Raw genomic sequence first — 21204 nt, forward strand, 5'->3', positions numbered from 1 at the left:
AAAAAATCGACATCGAAACGAAAAAAAAAAAAGTCGTTTTTTCGCCGCAGCACATTCGCATTCGGTGTGAAAGCACTCATTACACAAACAGCTGATCAAAAAATAAAACCATCGCGCGAATTATTCGTGCGTAAAAATCGCGTCCAGTGTGAAAGGACCTTTATGGAGCCACACTTTTAGACTTAGAGTCTTTTTCACAAAGCTTATTCTGGCCAAGAACAACCCACTTAGCAGTGTTATTTTAGTATTATTTATATACTATTATAGTATTTATTACTATTTTGAATTAGCTTTTTTGTATCTTCAGTTTGTCATTTTGTCATGTGGTTTTGACATTTTTATGTTTTTTTAAATATTGTATAGCTTCATTTTTATATGTACTATTATAGTATGTATTAATATTTTGACAGGCTATATATATATATATATATATATATATATATATATTCAGGTTTTTATTTTATGTTTAAGTTTGTCATTCTTATCGTTTTGTCTACATATTGTTAATTTTTTATACTATTATAGCATTTATTAAGTTTTGTCTTAATTTACAACTTTCTTTTTATATCCTAATTTTTTCAAGTTTTAATCATTTCGTCATGTGCTTTTGTCATTTTTACTATATTTTTAATATTTATATATTTAAAAAAAATATTTATATTTTTATTTTATTTTAATTTTAATACTTAATCGTATTATATTTCAGTTAGTTACTAATACAAGGTTACCAATACAAGTTTTTTTTATGTAAAATAAGCGTTTTAATAGTTTTAATTAACGACAACAGCACTGCCATCTGACTGACACAAATCTGTGTACCAATAGCATAAAAACCAATCAGATTAGGGACCGTTCGGTATTTATGGAAGGGGCCACCGGAGGAAAATAGGGGAGGGTCATGTCTTTTTATTCTTTGTTGAGGGGAGGGTCATCCAACTTTTTTTAGTCTAGGGGGAGGGTCACCCAACTTTTATATTCATTAAAACAGCAACATTTCAAAGTGGCTTGTTTGGTGCTATTTTTTTCCATTTAGCTCCATGTTGATCTCGCGTATCATCCCCCCTTCGATATCAGATGGGTCTGACCCAACAAAAATCCAGTTTGGCGCTGTTTGGCAGTGTGCGCTTCAGTTCGCGCTTAGAAAAAGTGCATCATGTCAGAACAGAATGCCAAAGAAATGTTTACCCGGCAAAGCTTTAAAGCACGAGCAAATAATGAACTTTTTTTAAGTGCACAGTGTCCTGTGAGTGTAACTCTACCGCTGCATTAACATGTGATGTGAACGTAAGTCGAGTTTTACAGTATTGGGACTGAGGCGCCAGAACTGCTGATAGAATGTGCGCTGTAGGGCGATACTGCATATTTTAGTTTCCATTCTTATTTTGTTTCCACGATGTGTAAGATGTAGGGCTACCACCAGCCGCGGCGCTACCATTGGGCCCGGGTGGGCATTTAGGTCCGGGCCTACCCATTTTCTATAGCCTATGGTTTTGTACGTTTCTTCATTCGGATCTATTTGCGATGATCGATCCAAATTCTAAACAAAATGTTTACATGCTTCGTCCGATTCATTATTCATTAAGATAATAATTAATAAATGCACGCATAATTATCAGTGAACTTGATAAATGTTGCAGATATGTTTTACATGCATGCACAAACAAATGCCTTTCAACTTGTGTGTGCAAAATTCAGAATAAAATGAATGTGCAGCAATTTGCACAAATACAGAGTCTGTAGGCCTACTGTGTTGTTACCATTAAATAAGCTCATTTAGTTTCATTTTTGTTAAAATATAATAATGTTATTTTTTCATCTATGTTGATTATGAAAAGTGAACCGCACACACGAGTATACGCAATATCGAGAGACATGGAGCGGGTCAGACATGATTTTGACCACTTAATTAGGTTTTGTTTTGCAGAAAACTATTTTTTTAAGTGAATTTCGTTTTGTATAAATTGTATCTTAATTTTCATTTTTTTTTTATCAACAAATTGCCAAATACCAAATATAGCAGACAACACAACCATAGAGGCGCCCGCGTGGTCACTTGCACTGCTCGTAAACAGGAGCGCATCTCATCCTAACTTAACGAAACTCAACATATGCCTCACATACATGAAATATATCTTAAGAAAGCTTGAAATGTCTTTTTAACAATTTAAAACGAAAAGAAATAGGCTACTCTCTGGTTATGTAATGATGTGCATTTCTCTCTATAGGCGTGTTCACTAGCCTACTACGGAGATGGCGATCGTCAACTTCATCTTTACAGCTGTTGTTGCTGTTAATAAACTAAAAATAATAGGCTTATAATTTTATTAAACAACAAATTAAATGAATTTTTTATTGTATTAAAAAAGCAACAAAAAAAATCCTGTTTATCAATATTGTGTGTGTGTGTGTGTGTGTGTGTGTGTGTGTGTGTGTGTGTGTGTGTGTGTGTGTGTGTGTGTGTCGAAATAATTTGTCCGCTGCTGCTCAAAAAAAAAACCGGTCAAAAACCCCACTGTCAGTGTTTTGTAAGGAACAGGCAAATATGTTCAATATAGCAGGAGACATTTTAATTGTTTACTAATAAAACAGTTATTTTTTATGTCAGTGTCGGCTAGACGAAGTTGACGACTCGCGATCTTCGCAGCGCTACCACATCTTTAAATCACTATTAGTAGGCTATTATTTAAGTTAACATAAAATACATAGACCTACACCACAAAAACTAGTTTAGGATAAATTCGTTAAAATTGGGCGATTCCAGTGAATGGACGTGACATTTGCAGTCAAAACTTAAAATAAAAATTCTCAGAAAATGCATTTATTTGAAACGTCTGAAAGGAGTCAAGACATTAGAAAAATATCAGTCTACACATGCGTTTTATATTTAATATGAGGGAAATACACATGTGACGTGACACAAAAAAATCTTTAACTTTTAGGTGGCAAAATATTTTTTAGTAATTCTTTAAATTACACTGTGCAAACCAAAATATACCCACCGGATGAATAAAGATCGGCCTCCACAGAAAATTAAATTTTATATTATTTTTATTTTATTTTTCGTGTTTGCATTTATGTGAAAAAAAAAAAAAAATGTTACGGACGTGACAGTTCTCCATTACGCACGGACATGACTGCTCTGAAGCGACTTTAAAAATTGCACAGAGACCTCAAACAGAAAGCACAAAGCCTTTCTTTAAAGTGAATTTCGTTTTTTTATTAATGTTATCTTAATTTTAATCAATGTTTCATCTGGATTTAATAAATAAGAAGTAGTCTAAATATAGTAGAAAATAGATAATCATGACACAGATGCGCGGGCGAGTGAACTGGACTCTTGTCTCATAAATGAACCGAAACTCAGCGTAAGGTATGCTACTTGCCTCATAGACCTGAGAAATATATAGAAAGCTTGACATGTCTACTTTTAAACATGCAGAACAATTCAAAACGAAGGAAAACAGACTGCTTTCTCCTTATGAAATGTGCATTTCTCTCTGGCGCGTTCTGAGACGATCGCGATGCATCGTCAACTTCATCTTTGCAGTCGACACAGAAAACACTTGTTTATTAAAAACAATTAAAATGTCTAGCTATATTTGACATATTAATAATCATTACTTTTGCCGGTTCTTTGTGACAGCTTAGATGCTTTATTCGCAACGCCACCCACATGTTGAACGCGTCACACCGCATCAGCACCGAAAACATGTTTTTTTTTTTTTAAATCTAAAATAAAAAATCGTGATACGAACCGAATCATAGGTTTGGTCTATCGTTACAGCCAGATGAGAAAGCAAGAGTTTATGGTTTAAAAAACAAACAAACAATGGCTATCTGAACATCTTTGCCAAGCCAAACTAGTACAGAATTAGGCTAATCAATAAATTATCGGGGAGGGTCCTGCCTTTTTTCACAATCATTTTGGAGGGTCATAGAAAAAAATATTGCTGGCGAAGGGAGGGTCATGTCTTTTTTGACAACAGATCTCAAAACTCCTCCGGTGGCCCCTTAAATAAATAACGAACAGTCCCTTAGAGCTTTTAGTTTTCAGAAAGTTCTTGTCATTTTTATCTGCAATATGCATCAAACAGTGAGACTAGATACAGTTCTTGTTGCTAGTCATCAGAATGCTTTAAATAACAATCAAAAGTGATGTCAACTACTCATCCTCAACAGTACACTATCAGAAAATCATCCATCGGGACATCAAGCCTTCCAACCTGCTGGTGGGAGAAGATGGCCACGTTAAGATCGCCGACTTTGGGGTCAGTAACCAGTTTGAGGGAACGGACGCCCTGCTGACCAGCACAGTGGGAACACCAGCATTTCTTGCCCCAGAGACCCTTTCAGAGACCCGCAAGAACTTCTCTGGAAAGGTTAAAAGCTCTTTTCTCTTAGCTATTTGCTAATAACAGTCAGTATTGCTGTCAATTTTGATTTGATCAGGTTAACATCATGTTTTTATAGGCTCTGGATGTGTGGGCAATGGGAGTCACCTTGTACTGTTTCATCTTTGGAGTGGTATGCCCTGTTTTGACCTTCGTATTTCTCATGAAATATGCGGTGTTAAAAATAATCCAACATTTAATTCAGCAAAACTGTGTAAAGTGTGTAAAATGGATGTTGCCTTTGACTTGACTTTCTCTCTCCACAGTGTCCTTTTATGGATGAGCGTATTTTGAGCCTCCATCAGAAGATCAAGACCCAACCAGTGGAGCTTCCCGAGAAGTGAGTATTTCTCTTGAGCCTGAAAGACCTTCCCCATCCGTTTTTGACATTGATAGCATTTTTGTACCACTTTACAGCGCGGACATATCAGATGACTTAAAGGACCTTCTTTTTAAAATGTTGGACAAGAATCCCGAAACCAGAATTACTGTCCCACAAATCAAGGTCAGTATGACTCTTTTCCTCACCAACGTCTCCTTCGAGTCCATCATAGGTGAAATGCGTAATTTCAGAACCACTAATGACACCAATAATGTTTCCTGAAAGCTAGTCCTCATCTGTGATTGGTCAGAAAAACAAGCAGTTTTGCCCTAGAATCTCTCTCTCTCTCTCTCTCTCTCTCTCTCTCTCTCTCTCTCTCTCTCTCTCTCTCTCTCTCTCTCTCTCTCTCTCTCTCTCTCTCTCTCTCTCTCTCTCTCTCTCTCTCTCTCTCTCTCTCTCTCTCTCTCTCTCTCTCTCTCTCTCTCTCTCTCTCTCTCTCTCTCTCTCTCTCTCTCTCTCTGTATATGTATGTATGTGTATATATATATATATTTATTATTATTATTTTTATTTTTTTAGCATTTTTATATTTTATATATATAAATATATATATATATTTTTTATCATTAACATTTATATATATATTATATAAGCATTTATATATATATATTAAAATGTAATTGATTCCTTTGATGGCAAAGCTGAATTTTACTCCAGTCTTCAGTGTCACATGATCCTTCTGAAATCATTCTAATATGCTGATTATTTTTATCAATATTAAATACACTCGTGCTGCGTAATGTTTAATAAGTCTTAAAGGGATAGTTCACCCAAAAATGAAAAGTCTGTCATCATTTACTCACCCTCAAGTTGTCCCAAACCTGTATGAGATTCTTTGTTCTGTTGAATACAAAAAATATTTTGAAGAATATGTATGTAATGTATGTAATAGTATTTTTGTATCCTCCATACTCTGGAAGTCAATGGGTCCCATCAACTGTCTGGTTACCATATTCTTCAAAATATCTTCTTTTGTGTTTGACTTTAGAAAGAAACTCATTTGCAACAACTCTCACTGACCCCAAACTTTTGTTTTGTACACGGTAGTGTAGTTTTTCTTATAATGTTATATTTAGCCTCCATACTTCAACTGAACCAAAAATAGAACCCTTCCTTATTCTTAAAAGAGGATTTCAAAGCACTTCCTGTGTGAATATAGGACACTCCAACAACCTAGACACAGTCTTGAGTTAATTAATGATATCAAAGCCGGATTTTTGTTCCGTTGTTGTTGTAGGTGCACCCATGGGTGACGCGGCACGGCGCTGAGCCCCTCCCCCCTGAGGACGACAACTGCTGCAGTCTAATAGAAGTGACAGAGGAGGAAGTGGAAAACTCTGTCAAGCACATCCCCAGCCTGGCCACCGTGGTGAGATCTCAACCCCCTGGTGGCCTATTTACACAACCTTAATTCTGTTTCATGAATACGCATAATGGATTCAATGCTAATAACCACAGCAAATGAATAAACAGATTAATGACCCGATGCCTGTTTTTGAAACTTACCGCATGTTCTCTGCTACAGATCTTGGTTAGGACTATGTTGCGGAAGCGTTCTTTTGGAAACCCGTTTGATTGGGGCCGCAGGGAAGACAGGAGTCCCACCGCTCCAGGACACATGCTATCGTAAGTCTTCCTCAGTTGGGATGGGCTATAACTGGAACAGACGTCCTGAACATAGACTTGGACTTCTGCAGTGGTTTCAGGGATCATTGAAAATCTGATTTTATAGCTGGTTTGACAGTAATTTAATTGGACCTACTAATATAGATAGACGTACTACATAGAATGCTATGTCACTACACTAGGTTACAATGTAATACTATAATGATGTATTTTCAGGTTAAATAATGTTTAATGTCTATGCACAGGATTTCCACAGAAAATAATTTTGACTACTTTCTCATACAAATGAAAAATGACAGCAATGCACATAAAGCCTGGCAGGCAAGCTATGCTTTAATATATTTACTCAGCAAAGATGCATTAAATTGGTCAAAAGTGACAGTAAAGACATTTAGAATGTTACAAAATATTTCAAATAAAACATTCTATTCATATACAGTACGAATTATGGGGGAAAAGTTTTTCAGCAAAAATATGAAGCAGCACAACTGTTTTCAACATCGATGAAAATTATAAGAAATTATTCTCTAACACCAAATTAGCATATTAGCATATCATGGGATTTCTGGAATAATAGCTGCTGAAAATTCAGCTTTGCATCACAGGAATTAATTGGGGTCAGCCCTATGTTCCCACGGCCCTATGTTCCCACATTTCTAAGAATTTTTTTTTTTTTACGATTTGTCTAAACCCCAGTTACGGGTAGGTTTAGGGGTGGGGTCAGGGGTAGGCCGTTTGTGGGAACATAGGGCTGTGGGAACATAGACATGCTCCCAATTAATTACGTTTCAAAATAAAAAACGGTTATTTTCTCTTAGTTGATGAATGGCTTTTAAATCATACGTCACAAACATAGAGGTCACAAATCATATATCACATTTTGAAACCAAAGCTACATGTTAACATTAAACGCTTTTAATGTACTTTCCGTTATCTACCTGATTAGCCTGCTAAGCTAAAATGCTTCACGCAAGATGCTAAAGGCTCTGTCCCAAATGGCTCACTTGATGTGGACTTGTGGCCTTCACTTGTGTGCATCCATTAAATCCACAACACCATAAGATGCATTCAAAATCTTATACTGTTTTTTTAAAAGTACGTTCTATACAGTATGAATGTTTGTATTATGAATGGAATCCGGACGTACTACATTCACCATGTTGACTCTGTCATGTGAGCTACAGCAAAGTGCCCATCGGATGCGCATGCCAGAATCTCACCAGAAGTTGTAGGTCATCCGGTTACTTTTCACCTAATGTTTTATGAATACTTGAATTTGGATATACTACTTTTTTCACCTACTATATAGTAGGCAAGTATGCGTTTTCTGACACATAACGCCCATATGTCATTTTTTGACTCATGAGCGCCCCCTTGCAGCTATTCACACTGTTGCAATGATATTCTAGGTTGATTACTACCTAGCAAAGTAATATTAGCGTATAATATTAGCTTTGCTAAGCTCGTCGTTACTTTACTTTTTAAAACCATAGGGACGAGTAAAAATTATTTTCTGTGGTAATCAATAGCATGTTTGAGTAATATTTAGCATGAAACATTATTTTAAGGCTTTTGTTTAGTCATGGTATCAGGAATATTTGATAGATAAGCTCCGATTTAAGAATTCTCACATATCCGCATCTCTCCTGCCGTCTAGAAAAGGGAGAGCAGGGAGTTTGAAATACTGCCGCAATCTCTGTACCCCCAGGTAAAGCTCCGCTAGCCTGTTAGCGCTCCACCTATGTCCTGTTCACTCTCCTCCACCTGTATTATATGTAGGAGATAATGGTCATGCCCATATTGAATGATCTGCACTTAAAATGAATGATGTGGTGTTTTTTAGCATGCTTTTAAGATCAAAACAATTCTCATTCAGATGGCTTAATGAATAACGAACTTCTCCGCTTGTGTTTTCCTACCTAATAAACTGCATTTTATGCATGTAATATCTAAAATATTCATTATATTCCCTTCTATAAACCTCTTGTATGTATTTAACTGTACAAGCTATGTTTAATAATAGTACATCAAGCATTTATATTTTGCATGTTATGTTTAATAGATAAATATAAGTTCATGGGCAGTTCAGGATGATGTTTTCCAGGTCCTTCTAAATATCTGCATGCCCCTCATGCATAATATCAGCAACGAAAAGAAAAGAGCATCCTGATTTGCCACCCAGCCATGGTCATTTTCTACAAGGACTCTGATTGGTTTGTCGGACTGGGTGCATTTGCATGTGGCACCGCAGTCCCAGCCTCCCCGGGACAACCCCTCGCAAAAACATGGTAGTCAGTCACTCTCCTGACCTGAGCATATGACTGATGCAATGCCATGTACTTTCCCTCGCGCTGACTTAATTTACCCTCTGCCTAACAGTTCTAGTCGCACACTTAACAACAGTCTGCGTTGCAGCAGACAGGTTGACGCGCCTGGAATGTGCGACTGTTTTAAACCTCCACATTTGTCTGTTTCCTAGGAAACAAGAGAGCGAGGAAGGCGTGCGGAGCATGGACCTGCCCTTCGTGGGCGAGGATGAAGTTCTTTCCTGATAACTGTGGGCATCTTACTCAAGGGAAATGCATCAAGATGAGGCTGTTGTGGCTTCCGGAAGGCCAGGATATGGACCTGGGGCTGGGGCGTTGTTGATGTGGAGGGTGCCCACCCGCTCATGCATGCATTTGTACAGTCCACAGCAGCATGCACTGTATCTGTCCGCCCAGGTCTCTGCCGTCTCTCAGGACCCGTTTTCTGTGTGCGCGTGTTTCTACTCTCCTCTCCGGCCTGGAGACTCTGCTCTACTCCTCTACTGTAGCTAGGGGGCGCCATTGAAGGCCAAACGGATGATCATCTTTAAGAATTTTTTTTAGAAGACATTTACAATTTCTTAGGTTTGTCCATCAGTCATTAATTAGAGAGACATTCTGCTTGATTTCAGTTTTGGAGATCTGAAGTAAATTTGAAAATAATCATAAAAAATTAATTTCATTTCAAAAATCTTCTAAAAAAACAAACAGGTTTGACAAAATTAAGAATAAATAATATACTGTATGTATATTAACTTTAGTCAAATAAATTTAATGGCCTTTAATAATTATGTTCACTAATACATCTTAGAAGAAATGTATGATTTCTTAGGTTGGTCCATCACTCATCGGTTAGAGACATGCTTGATTCTCATTAGATTAGTAGAACTGAGTTTGAAAATAACAAAAGAAAAAAAGCTCGGAGTTTCATCAGATATTAATTTCAACTTGAAAATCTTCTAAAAAAAATCAGGTTTGTTTGATCAAAGATAAAATTAAAAAAATAATAATAAAAACAAATAAATAAAAAAAAGTACAATTTTTAAAAGTTTGAAATGAGTTTGTAATAATTCAAATTTGCAGCCAGGAAATGTGTATAAATATAGTAAGGAGACACTTCAGGTGCGATTTAAAGAAAATACAGATATGTTTGTATGTGTGTGTTTGTTTATATATCAAATAACACCGCTTTGTGTTTGTATTATAATGTCTGCGCTGTAGACAGTGAACAGGACCAGTCCTGGAAACTATCTGGAAACTTTTTTTTTAATACAACAAAATCCAAATCCAAGAGATCAGAGCATTATGCATAGCATGTTTTTAAATAGTAGTTTAATTATTTAGGGCGCAAATAACATTTAAGTAGTGCAACTATATGCATCGTGACCATTCTTCTCCTTGTATGTACAGTAACGTGACCCTTTTAATCATGAAGGTAACAGTATCTTTCGCTTCCTTTTCCTGTGTAGAATTACCAAAATGCCATATAGTAGTGCATTCCCGACTTCGTCGTGATCAGAGTGAATTAGTCATAGCCATTTCTAAACTCTACGTTCAACGTTCTTGAGGAAATACAATAACTTTGTGCAATCTATGCATGAATTTTCACTTAAAGGAATCAATGTTTGTCAGTCTGTTTTGACACAAATGTATGCCTTACATTTTCATACTCATAACTGTAGCATAGATCATCAGTACATGTGCAGAATTATAATTTTTTTGTTGGTACAATAGAATTGTAGATTTTTAGATAAGTGTAGAAATATAGTAACTTGCTTAAGCTCAGTTTTAAAGTTAGCAAAAATAGTCCAAAGCCCTGTTGAGATTTTCTCAATGTGCACTATGGTCATGTATCTCCTGTGCTGATTATTTTTCTATGATCGTTTTAGCTGTAGTTTCAAAATGTCAGAGTGATGGTGCTTTTCCACCACTGAAATTTATAACATAGTTCATGCTTCCATGTATCAGGGGAGTCTTTTCTGCACAAGTAGGTTGAATGTATGTTTTTGGTTTACCTTGTAACTAAAGTAAACTCTATACCTTTTTTTCTTTAACTTTTTTTCCCCTGCATGTTAAACTTTGCTGTGTTTTACAGTACTTGTTTTTTGTGATTTATTTTTTTCCCCTCTCTCTTTTAGAGATTTATTTTTGTGTAGGTACTATTACTATGCATAAGAAATCTCACATTGTGATGCAGTTCTGGACAGAGTCAGTCTGTTTGGTCCTTTGTGTTTGTTCTATTGGATGTTGATTATTGAAAATTGAAGGAAACTTGCAATATTGACTCAAATATGCATGTGCACTGACAAACCCAAGCTGGTTATACAATACCACTATATGTAATTGGACAGATTTTGATGACCTTTTAAAGGTGCTTTATGGACATCTTTTGTCATAAAAATGCCATATGTTTAGAGATTTAGGTAGCATTCTAAGTTCAAATACTTGTTTATCCGAAAAACAACTTTATTCTATTTTGAAATGTGCATTCCGTGTTGGAATGTCTGTTTTTGTTTTGGTCTGTGTGACCCCACCTACTGCCAATTCACCCAATAGTATTTAGACACTCCGGGTTGCCACTTGACGGAAAACACAGCCATGGAAGCCAGCTAACGAGCAGGGTCAGAAATCGCAGATTCTACTCGACCTAAAAAACAAACATTGGAAATAAAACATTGCAAGCGTATACATTAGCTGAGCAACTTACAGTTCCATTGTCAACTGCACTCGTTTCTGTTGCTTGTCCTCAATCTGGCAACCCGTGTGAGCGTCAAGTCTGAGGAGGAGAGGGCGGGGTAACAACTCTCCAGTAATTTGAATTTGGACTGCAGTACCCATTTCAACCACTAGCTGTCAATATTACATACTGCACCTTTAAATAATATATATATTCAGAACCATAGAAGCACCGTTCCCCGAGTAAATATTTCTAGAGAAAATCTAAATATATATATATATATATATAGAGAGAGAGATTTATCTTTGCACATTAGAATGTTATCATAATTCAAATGATGCATGTTTATTGAAAACTTTAAATGAAGGCCTCTGTAACCATGTTTTCTTCTGTACGGTCAAAACTAGGAGCAAAATTAACCAGCTGAAATCAAAGATAGCATCTTTCAGTTTCCTATGTATAGCCATTTTCTCAGACACTGACCATGCGAACGGTACTTTGAATTGATTGATTGTAGAGGTGTATATTGAAGAGAACGCTGTACTGTATATTTCTAACCTCTCAATATAATTCCTCACTGTATCTGCCCAGTATTTCTTGAAGGGCTAGGGTAAATGTTTGCATCCATATCACAAAAGAGATTGCGTTTTGAGCACTGTTGAGAGGGCTGTTTACATGTTACAAAAATGCATGCCGTCACATTCACGCAGTTTCATTCAGCATGTTTTCGAAGCATGTTTGAGCTCTTTACAGCATCCTCTGATCTCATTACTGATAATTCTATATATTGTATCCAGTTGATTATTTGAATAAATTGAAGTTGCCTTTAGTTTTTCTTTTTCATAATTATACCTTTTTGCTCATTATTAAAAAAATAAGTAATAGTGTAGATTTAAAGAAATAGTTCACACAAAAATAATTATTCTGTCAGCTTATTACCTACATTCACAGTAGGCAGAATGCCATGTTTGGGACAGCATGAGGGTGAGGAAATTATGACAGAATTTTGATCTCTCTCAAATTCTAATTCAAAATTGCTTTATTGGCATGACTGTAAATGATACAATATTGCCAAAACTTGGAATACTTAGAATAATAATAAACACATAAAAATAATAGAATAATAACGTAACTTAAATTTAAGTAGTTATATGTAATAACAAATAAGAATGTGTGAACATCTGATACCTCAGTGTTTTAACATACATATACAAACACATTATCGAGGGTCACTGTGGTGGACAGTAGGGAAACACATTGAGGTCAGACACAATACACACGAAGAGTTCAGATGCAAAAGCCTCTAAGGGCCATCTGAAATTTTCTTCTAGAATGATCATTTTTATGAAGCTTGTATATTTAAGTTCAGTAATTTCACTTAAATGGCAATTAATAGGTCATTTTCATTGTCATTTAAGTGAAATTACTGAACTTAAATATACGAGCTTCATAAAAATGATCATTCTAGAAGAAAATTTCAGATGGCACTTAGAGGCTTTTGCATCTGAACTCTTCATATATATATATATATACAGAGGTTAAATTGGGCAGGAGCGCACCGGAGTGCAGCTCCGCCTCGTCAGGTCCACAACACACCCTGACAGAGCTCAGCTCCGTCTCCTTCAGCACCAAATATTGTTTTTCCACTTGAATTATTTTTCATCTCCTGGCAGATACATGGCATATACGAGACTGCATAATTAGCAAGACTACACAGAGACAACCAGGCTGCATGGAATTATCAGACATCATAATGCATTAATCTCTGCGTTCTCTGGTTCAGCACCCCGCCCACAGCCATCAAAGGAAAATGGAAACCCGCAAACAGCTAGAGCGATCGAGCAGCTACCACTGAAGTCCTCTGTTTACAGTCTTGAATTATTATTTTTTTTGCCGTTTTCAAAAGTTTTTTTTTTTTGTCCGAATCAAATGTTTTATGGTTACGATTCATCTCGTAGCTGGCTGCCTTGGTTCCAGACTTAAAACTCTTTATATCAGCAGTTTAATGAAACGTCAACAGAGATATTGAACGGGGGAAATCACTTCGGAAACAGAGCCGTTAAAAAATGGATGTCACTGTTGATATCTGGGTCAAATGAAAGCTCATTTATAAAAAGCTCATAATAATAATAATAATAATTAAAGCTGCAAGCAGCGATGAAAAGGGCCCTCGCACCCCTGCCACCGCCACCCGGCACCTTTAGGAAAGGCCTTAAGATTACACTCACCAAATTTGAAGAGGATCAGATCAAAACTGTAGGAGGAGTTTGTTAAAGTACAACATCAGGAAATGGCAAAAACTGCACAAAATCTGAGAGGAAGTTCAAAATAGCTGACTTCCTGTTGTGTTTAGGGCTATGCTCCAAGAGACTTTTTTGTAGGTATTGGGTCATTACATGTATGTACCAAAGAAGAAGAAGAATAAACGGAGCAAAAACAATAGGGTCCTCTCACCATCGGTGCTCGGGCCCTAATAATAATAATAATAATCATTTGTTACATTTGTATAGCGCTTTTCTAGGTACTCAAAGTGCTTTTTCATGGAAGGGGGAATCTCCTCAACCACCACCAATGTGCAGCATCCACCTGGATGATGTAACAGCAGGCATATTGTGCCAGAACGCCCACCACACATCAGCTTACTGGTAGAGAGGAGACAGTGATAAAGCCAATCAGTATACTGTATGGGGATGATTAGGAGGCCATGATGGACAGAGGCCAAGAGGCAAATTTGGCCAGGATGCCGGGGTTACACCCCTACTTTTTTCGAAGGACATCCTGGTATTTTTAATGACCACAGAGAGTCAGGACCTAATAAAGGTATATTTAAACAATGTATTATTACACTGCAATAAAGGTATAATTACATTGCAATAAAGGTATAATTACACATTTATTATTACACTGTAATAAAGGTATAATTACACCATGTATTATTACACTGTAATAAAAGTATAATTAGATATTTATTATAAAATTGTAATAAAGGTATAATTACACAATGCATTATTACACTGTAATACATGTATACTTACACTGTAATAAAGTTATAATTACACATTCATTATTACATCATAATAAAGGCATTGTTACACAATGTATTATTACACTGTAATCACTGATCTATATAGAATGACACCTAGCAACTGCCTAGCAACCACCCAGAACACCTAGCAAACAGCCAGAACACCCTAGCAACTGCCTAGCAACCACCCAGAACACCTAACAACTGCCTAGCAACAACCCAGAACACCCTAACAACTGCCTAGCAACACCATAGCAACCACCCAGAACACCCTAGCAACCGCCTAGCAACCACCCCGAACACCCTAGCAACACTATAGCAACCACCCAGAACACCCTAGCAACCGCCTAGCAACCACCCAGAATACCTTAGCAACCGCCTAGCAACACCATAGCAACCACCCAGAATACCCTAGCAACCGCCTAGCAACCACCCAAAACACCCTAGCAACCGCCTAGCAACACCATAGCAACCACCCAGAATACCCTAGCAACCGCCTAGCAACCGCCCAGAATACCTTAGCAACCGCCTAGCAACACCATAGCAACCACTCAGAACACCCTAGCAACTGCCTAACAACCACCCAGAACACCCTAGCAACCACCCAAAATACCTTAGAACACCCTAGCAACACCATAGCAACCACTCAGAACACCCTATCAACCACCCAAAATACCTTAGAACACCATAGCAACCACCCAGAACACCATAGCAACCACCCAAAAGACCCTAGCAACCACCCAAAATATCCTAGCAACCGCCTAGCAACCACCCAGAACACCCTAGTAACCACCCAGAACACCCTAGCAACCGCCTAGCAACCACCCAGAACACCCTAGCAACCACCCAAAATACCCTAGCAACCGCCTAGCAACCACCCAAAAGACCCTAGCAACCACCGAAAATATCTTAGAAACCGCCTAGCAACTACCCAAAAGACCTTAGCAACCACCCAAAATACCCTAGTAACCGCCTAGCAACCACCCAGAATACCCTAGCAACCAACTAAAATACCCTAGCAACCACCTAAAATACCCTAGCAACCGCCTATCAACCACCCAAAAGACCCTAGCAACCACCCAAAATATCCTAGCAACCGCCTAGCAACCACCCAGAACACCCTAGTAACCACCCAGAACACTCTAGCAACCGCCAAGCAACCACCCAGAACACCCTAGCAACCACCCAAAATACCCTAGCAACCGCCTAGCAACCACCCAAAAGACCCTAGCAACCACCAGAAATATCCTAGCAACCGCCTAGCAACCACTCAGAATACCCTAGCAACCGCCTAGCAAAAAACTTTCTGGTCCAAACTTTCTCAAGCCAACTTAAAGTTTGTCTCGACGAACTTTCGCATCTAGATGTCATTATATAGATCAGTGACTGTAATACATGTATAATTACACTGTAATAAAGTTATAATCACACATTTATTATTACACTGTAATAACTTTATTATTAGACTGTAATAAAGGTATAATTACACAATGTATTATCACGCTGTAATAAAGTTATAATTAAACATTTATTGTTACATTTTAATAAATGTACAATTACACAATGTGTTATTACTCTGTAATTAAGGTATAAACTGTAATCAGAGTTTAAATTGGGCCTGAGCAATGTCAACTAACTTAGCTTATGTTACTGAGCTCGCTGACATTAACGTTAGCTCAATTGAATGGTTAAACATACAGACAGCTAACATTTCTTTCAGCTCAAACTTTTTTTTACCTATTTTTATTATTTGACTTTATTGTTTCCTTTTATTGTTATCACTTACCGGAGCAATGGGGAGGCGCCATCTGTCCAGTAGATGCAGACTTCAAAGAAGAACGAGCTTTGCTTTCATTTGACCTAGATTTCAACAGTGATCACCATTTTTTAACGGCTCTTTTTTCTGAAGTGTTTTCCCCTTTAAATATCTCCATTGACGTTTCATTAAAGTGCTGATATAAAGAGTTTTATGTCTGAAACCAAGGCAGCCAGCTACGAGATGAATCTTGACCATAAAACATTTGATTTGGCAAAAAAAAATAAATAAATAAATAAATAAATCAAAGATTCAAGACTGTAAACAGAGCACTGCAATGCTAGCTGCTCGATCGCTCTAGCTGTTTGCAGGTTTCCTTGGTAACGTCGCTGTTACGCTTAGAATTGTGACAGTTTTCCCTTAATGGCTGTAGGCGGGGTTCTGACAAGCGGGAAGGAAGTCGACCGGAAGTTGAAGTCGGCCGGGTGCCGCCATCTTGAGCGGAACTTCACTTGCGTTAGCAATCCCATTGACTTCCATTCATTTTGGCGTCACTTTGACAGCGAATAACTTCACATCTGAGGCGTTTGAAGACTCCATTTGTCCATTTTTTATTTCTAAAGAAACACGACAATGTATAAAATGCTCCATTACCTTGTAGCTTATGTTATGGCCCCGTAGAAGCAGTTTTTGTAAAAGTAGGCTAACGATTGCGTCATAACCAAGCGACTCTTTGTCGCACATTAGAGAGATTACCGTATGGACAGGAGGAGAAGCTCGCTGGCAATCGGGGGGACGTAGAGGCAAAATGACAATATAATTAATCAGAATACCTAGCAAAAGTTGATCCTGCTCCATGCTCATGGACAATTCCTAATCACGCTCTCCGTCTCTGCAAGATTTGGAAGGGAATGATTCAGATTTCTCTTGGCACAGCTACTAGAAGACAGACGGGTTGCTCACGTGGTCCGTGTAACGCTTTGCTCGGTTTGAGTCTGCGCGTCAGCAAAGGAAGTGCTAAGAAATCGCTAAAAATGGGCTTCACTTGTCTCAATTGAGTTCCAATGGGGTCGCTGTGTCCATTTCTTTTACTGTCTATGGGTTCTGAACCAGGGAACGCAGAGATTAATGCATTATGACGTCTGATAATTCCATGTAGCCTGGGTGTCTCTGTGTAGTCTTGCTAATTATTCAATATCATATGCCATGTATCTGCCAGGAGATGAAAAATAATTCAAGTGGAATAAAAATATTTGGTGCTGAACGAGACGGAGCTGAGCTCCGGCAGGGTGTGTTGTGGACCTGTGGACCTGGCCTAATTTTACCTCTGATTAGAGTGTATTTATACCTTTATTACAGAGTAATAATACATTGTGTAATTATACATTTATCACAGTGTAATATACAGTGTGTCATTATGCCTTTATTACAGTGTAATAATACATTGTGCTATTATACCTTTATTGCAGTGTAATAATACATTGTGTTATTATACATTTATTACAATGTAATACATTGTGAAATTATACCTTTATTACAGTGTAATAACACATTGTGATATTATACCTTTATTACAGTGTAATGATACATTGTCTTATACCTTTATTAGAGTGTAATAATACACTGTGTTATTATACCTTTATTACAGTGTAATAATACATTGTCTTATAATACCTTTATTACAGTGTAATAATACATTGTGTTATTATACATTTATTACAATGTAATAATATGTGTTATTATACATTTATTACAATGTAATGATACATTGTGTTATTATACCTTTATTACAGTGTAATAATACATTGTGTTATTATACATTTATTACAATGTAATAATACATTGTGTTATTATACCTTTATTACAGTGTAATAACACATTGTGTTATTATACATTTATTACAATGTAATAATACATTGTGTAATTATACATTTATTACAATGTAATAATACATTGTGTTATTATACCTTTATTACAGTGTAATAATACATTGTCTTATCATACATTTATTACAGTGTGATAATACATTGTGTTATTATACATTTATTACAATGTAATAATACATTGTGTTATTATACCTTTGTTACAGTGTAATAATACATTCTTATTATACATTTATTGCAGTCCCATAATACATTGTGAAATTATATCTTTATTACAGTGTAATAACACATTGTGTTATTATACATTTATTACAATGTAATAATACATTGTGTTATTATACATTTATTACAATGTAATAATACATTGTGTTATTATACCTTTATTACAGTGTAATAACACATTGTGTTATTATACATTTATTACAATGTAATGATACATTGTGTTATTATACCTTTATTACAGTGTAATAATACATTGTGTTATTATACATTTATTACAATGTAATAATACATTGTGTTATTATACATTTATTACAATGTAATAATACATTGTGTTATTATACCTTTATTACAGTGTAATAATACATTGTGTTATTATAAATTTATTACAATGTAATAATACATTGTGTTATTATACATTTATTACAATGTAATAATACATTGTGTTATTATACCTTTATTACAGTGTAATAACACATTGTGTTATTATACATTTATTACAATGTAATACATTGTGTTATTATACATTTATTACAATGTAATAATACATTGTGTTATTATACCTTTATTACAGTGTAATAATACATTGTGTTATTATACATTTATTACAGTCCCATAATACATTGTGAAATTATACCTTTATTACAGTGTAATAACACATTGTGTTATTATACATTTATTACAATGTAATAATACATTGTGTTATTATACATTTATTACAATGTAATAATACATTGTGTTATTATACCTTTATTACAGTGTAATAACACATTGTGTTATACATTTATTACAATGTAATAATACATTGTGTTATTATACCTTTATTACAGTGTAATAATACATTGTGTTATTATACATTTATTACAATGTAATAATACATTGTGTTATTATACATTTATTACAATGTAATAATACACTGTGCTATTATACATTTATTACAATGTAATAATACACTGTGCTATTATACCTTTATTACAGTGTAATGATACATTGTGTTATTATACATTTATTACAATGTAATAATACATTGTGTTATTATACATTTATTACAATGTAATAATACACTGTGCTATTATACCTTTATTACATTGTAATAACACATTTTGGTATTTTACCTTTATTACAGTATAATACATTGTCTTATTATACCTTTATTACAGTATAATAATACACTGTGTTATTATACCTTTATTACAGTGTAATAATACATTGTGTTATTATACCTTTATTACAGTGTAATAATACACTGTGTTATTATACCTTTATTACAGTGTAATAATACATTGTGTTATTATACATTTATTACAGTCCCATAATACATTGTGAAATTATACCTTTATTACAGTGTAATATACATTGTGGTATTATACCTTTATTACAGTGTAATAATACATTGTGTTATTATACATTTATTACAATGTAATAATACACTGTGCTATTATACATTTATTACAATGTAATAATACACTGTGCTATTATACCTTTATTACATTGTAATAACACATTGTGGTATTTTACCTTTATTACAGTGTAATAATACACTGTGTTATTATACCTTTATTACAGTGTAATAATACATTGTCTTATAATACCTTTATTACAGTGTAATAATACATTGTCTTATAATACCTTTATTACAGTGTAATAATACATTGTCTTATAATACCTTTATTACAGTGTAATAATACATTGTTATTATACATTTATTACAATGTAATACATTGTGTTATTATACCTTTATTACAGTATAATAATATATTGTGAAATTATACATTACAATGTAATACATTGTGAAATTATACTTTTATTAAAATGTAATAATTCATTGTGAAATTATACCTTTATTACGTAAGGGATAATGTATAGTGAGCCGGTTGTTATAGTGAATAACAACCCCGACAGGCTGAACGGGATCCCGACGCGAAGCGGAGGGATCTTGAATCAGCCTGAAGGGGTTGTTATTCACTATAACAACCGGCTCACTATACATTATCCCGCTTATTACATGGCTACCTACAAAATAAATAAATAATTTGCCGCGAATTATTGATTTAAAAAGGGGTTATTGATTTAAAAACGATTGTATTGCTTCCGCTAAAGAAAATAGTCCGTTCCGCGTCCATAGCAACGCGTTGTTTTTCATGGCAACGGTCTGTTATACTTCGCAGCGGTCTGTTATAAAGAAATAACAGACCGCATTCTATATTGGAATTCAGCCAAGCCATGTAATAAAGTGTAATAATACACTGTGCTATTATACCTTTATTACAGTGTAATAATACATTGTGTTATTATACATTTATTACAATGTAATAATACATTGTGTTATACATTTATTACAATGTAATAATACATTGTGTTATTATACCTTTATTACAGTGTAATAATACATTCTTATTATACATTTATTACAGTCCCATAATACATTGTGAAATTATACCTTTATTACAGTGTAATAATACATTGTCTTATAATACCTTTATTACAGTGTAATAATACATTGTGTTATTATACATTTATTACAATGTAATAATACATTGTGTTATTATACCTTTATTACAGTGTAATAATACATTGTCTTATCATACATTTATTACAGTGTAATAATACATTGTGTTATTATACATTTATTACAATGTAATAATACATTGTGTTATTATACCTTTGTTACAGTGTAATAATACATTCTTATTATACATTTATTGCAGTCCCATAATACATTGTGAAATTATATCTTTATTACAGTGTAATAACACATTGTGTTATTATACATTTATTACAATGTAATAATACATTGTGTTATTATACATTTATTACAATGTAATAATACATTGTGTTATTATACCTTTATTACAGTGTAATAACACATTGTGTTATTATACATTTATTACAATGTAATGATACATTGTGTTATTATACCTTTATTACAGTGTAATAAT

The 21204-nt window shown here is 35.0% G+C and overlaps 1 protein-coding gene across 1 annotated transcript in view; it reads left to right on the top strand.

Moving 5' to 3' along the window:
* The window catches only part of camkk2 (calcium/calmodulin-dependent protein kinase kinase 2), a 26368-nt gene extending 16666 nt beyond the window's left edge, over positions 1-9702 (top strand). The window contains exons 10-16 of the mRNA XM_081390492.1: positions 4180-4379; positions 4471-4524; positions 4658-4731; positions 4809-4896; positions 6011-6142; positions 6299-6399; positions 8879-9702. Of these exons, the coding sequence (XP_081246618.1) occupies positions 4180-4379; positions 4471-4524; positions 4658-4731; positions 4809-4896; positions 6011-6142; positions 6299-6399; positions 8879-8951 (722 nt within the window). The 3' untranslated portion in view covers positions 8952-9702. The remainder of the gene's footprint in view (positions 1-4179; positions 4380-4470; positions 4525-4657; positions 4732-4808; positions 4897-6010; positions 6143-6298; positions 6400-8878) is intronic.
* The last annotated feature ends 11502 nt before the right edge of the window (positions 9703-21204 follow it).

This window comes from Scardinius erythrophthalmus (genome assembly GCF_964197995.2).
Source record: "Scardinius erythrophthalmus genome assembly, chromosome: 17".
In the NCBI taxonomy this organism is placed as follows: domain Eukaryota; kingdom Metazoa; phylum Chordata; class Actinopteri; order Cypriniformes; family Leuciscidae; genus Scardinius; species Scardinius erythrophthalmus.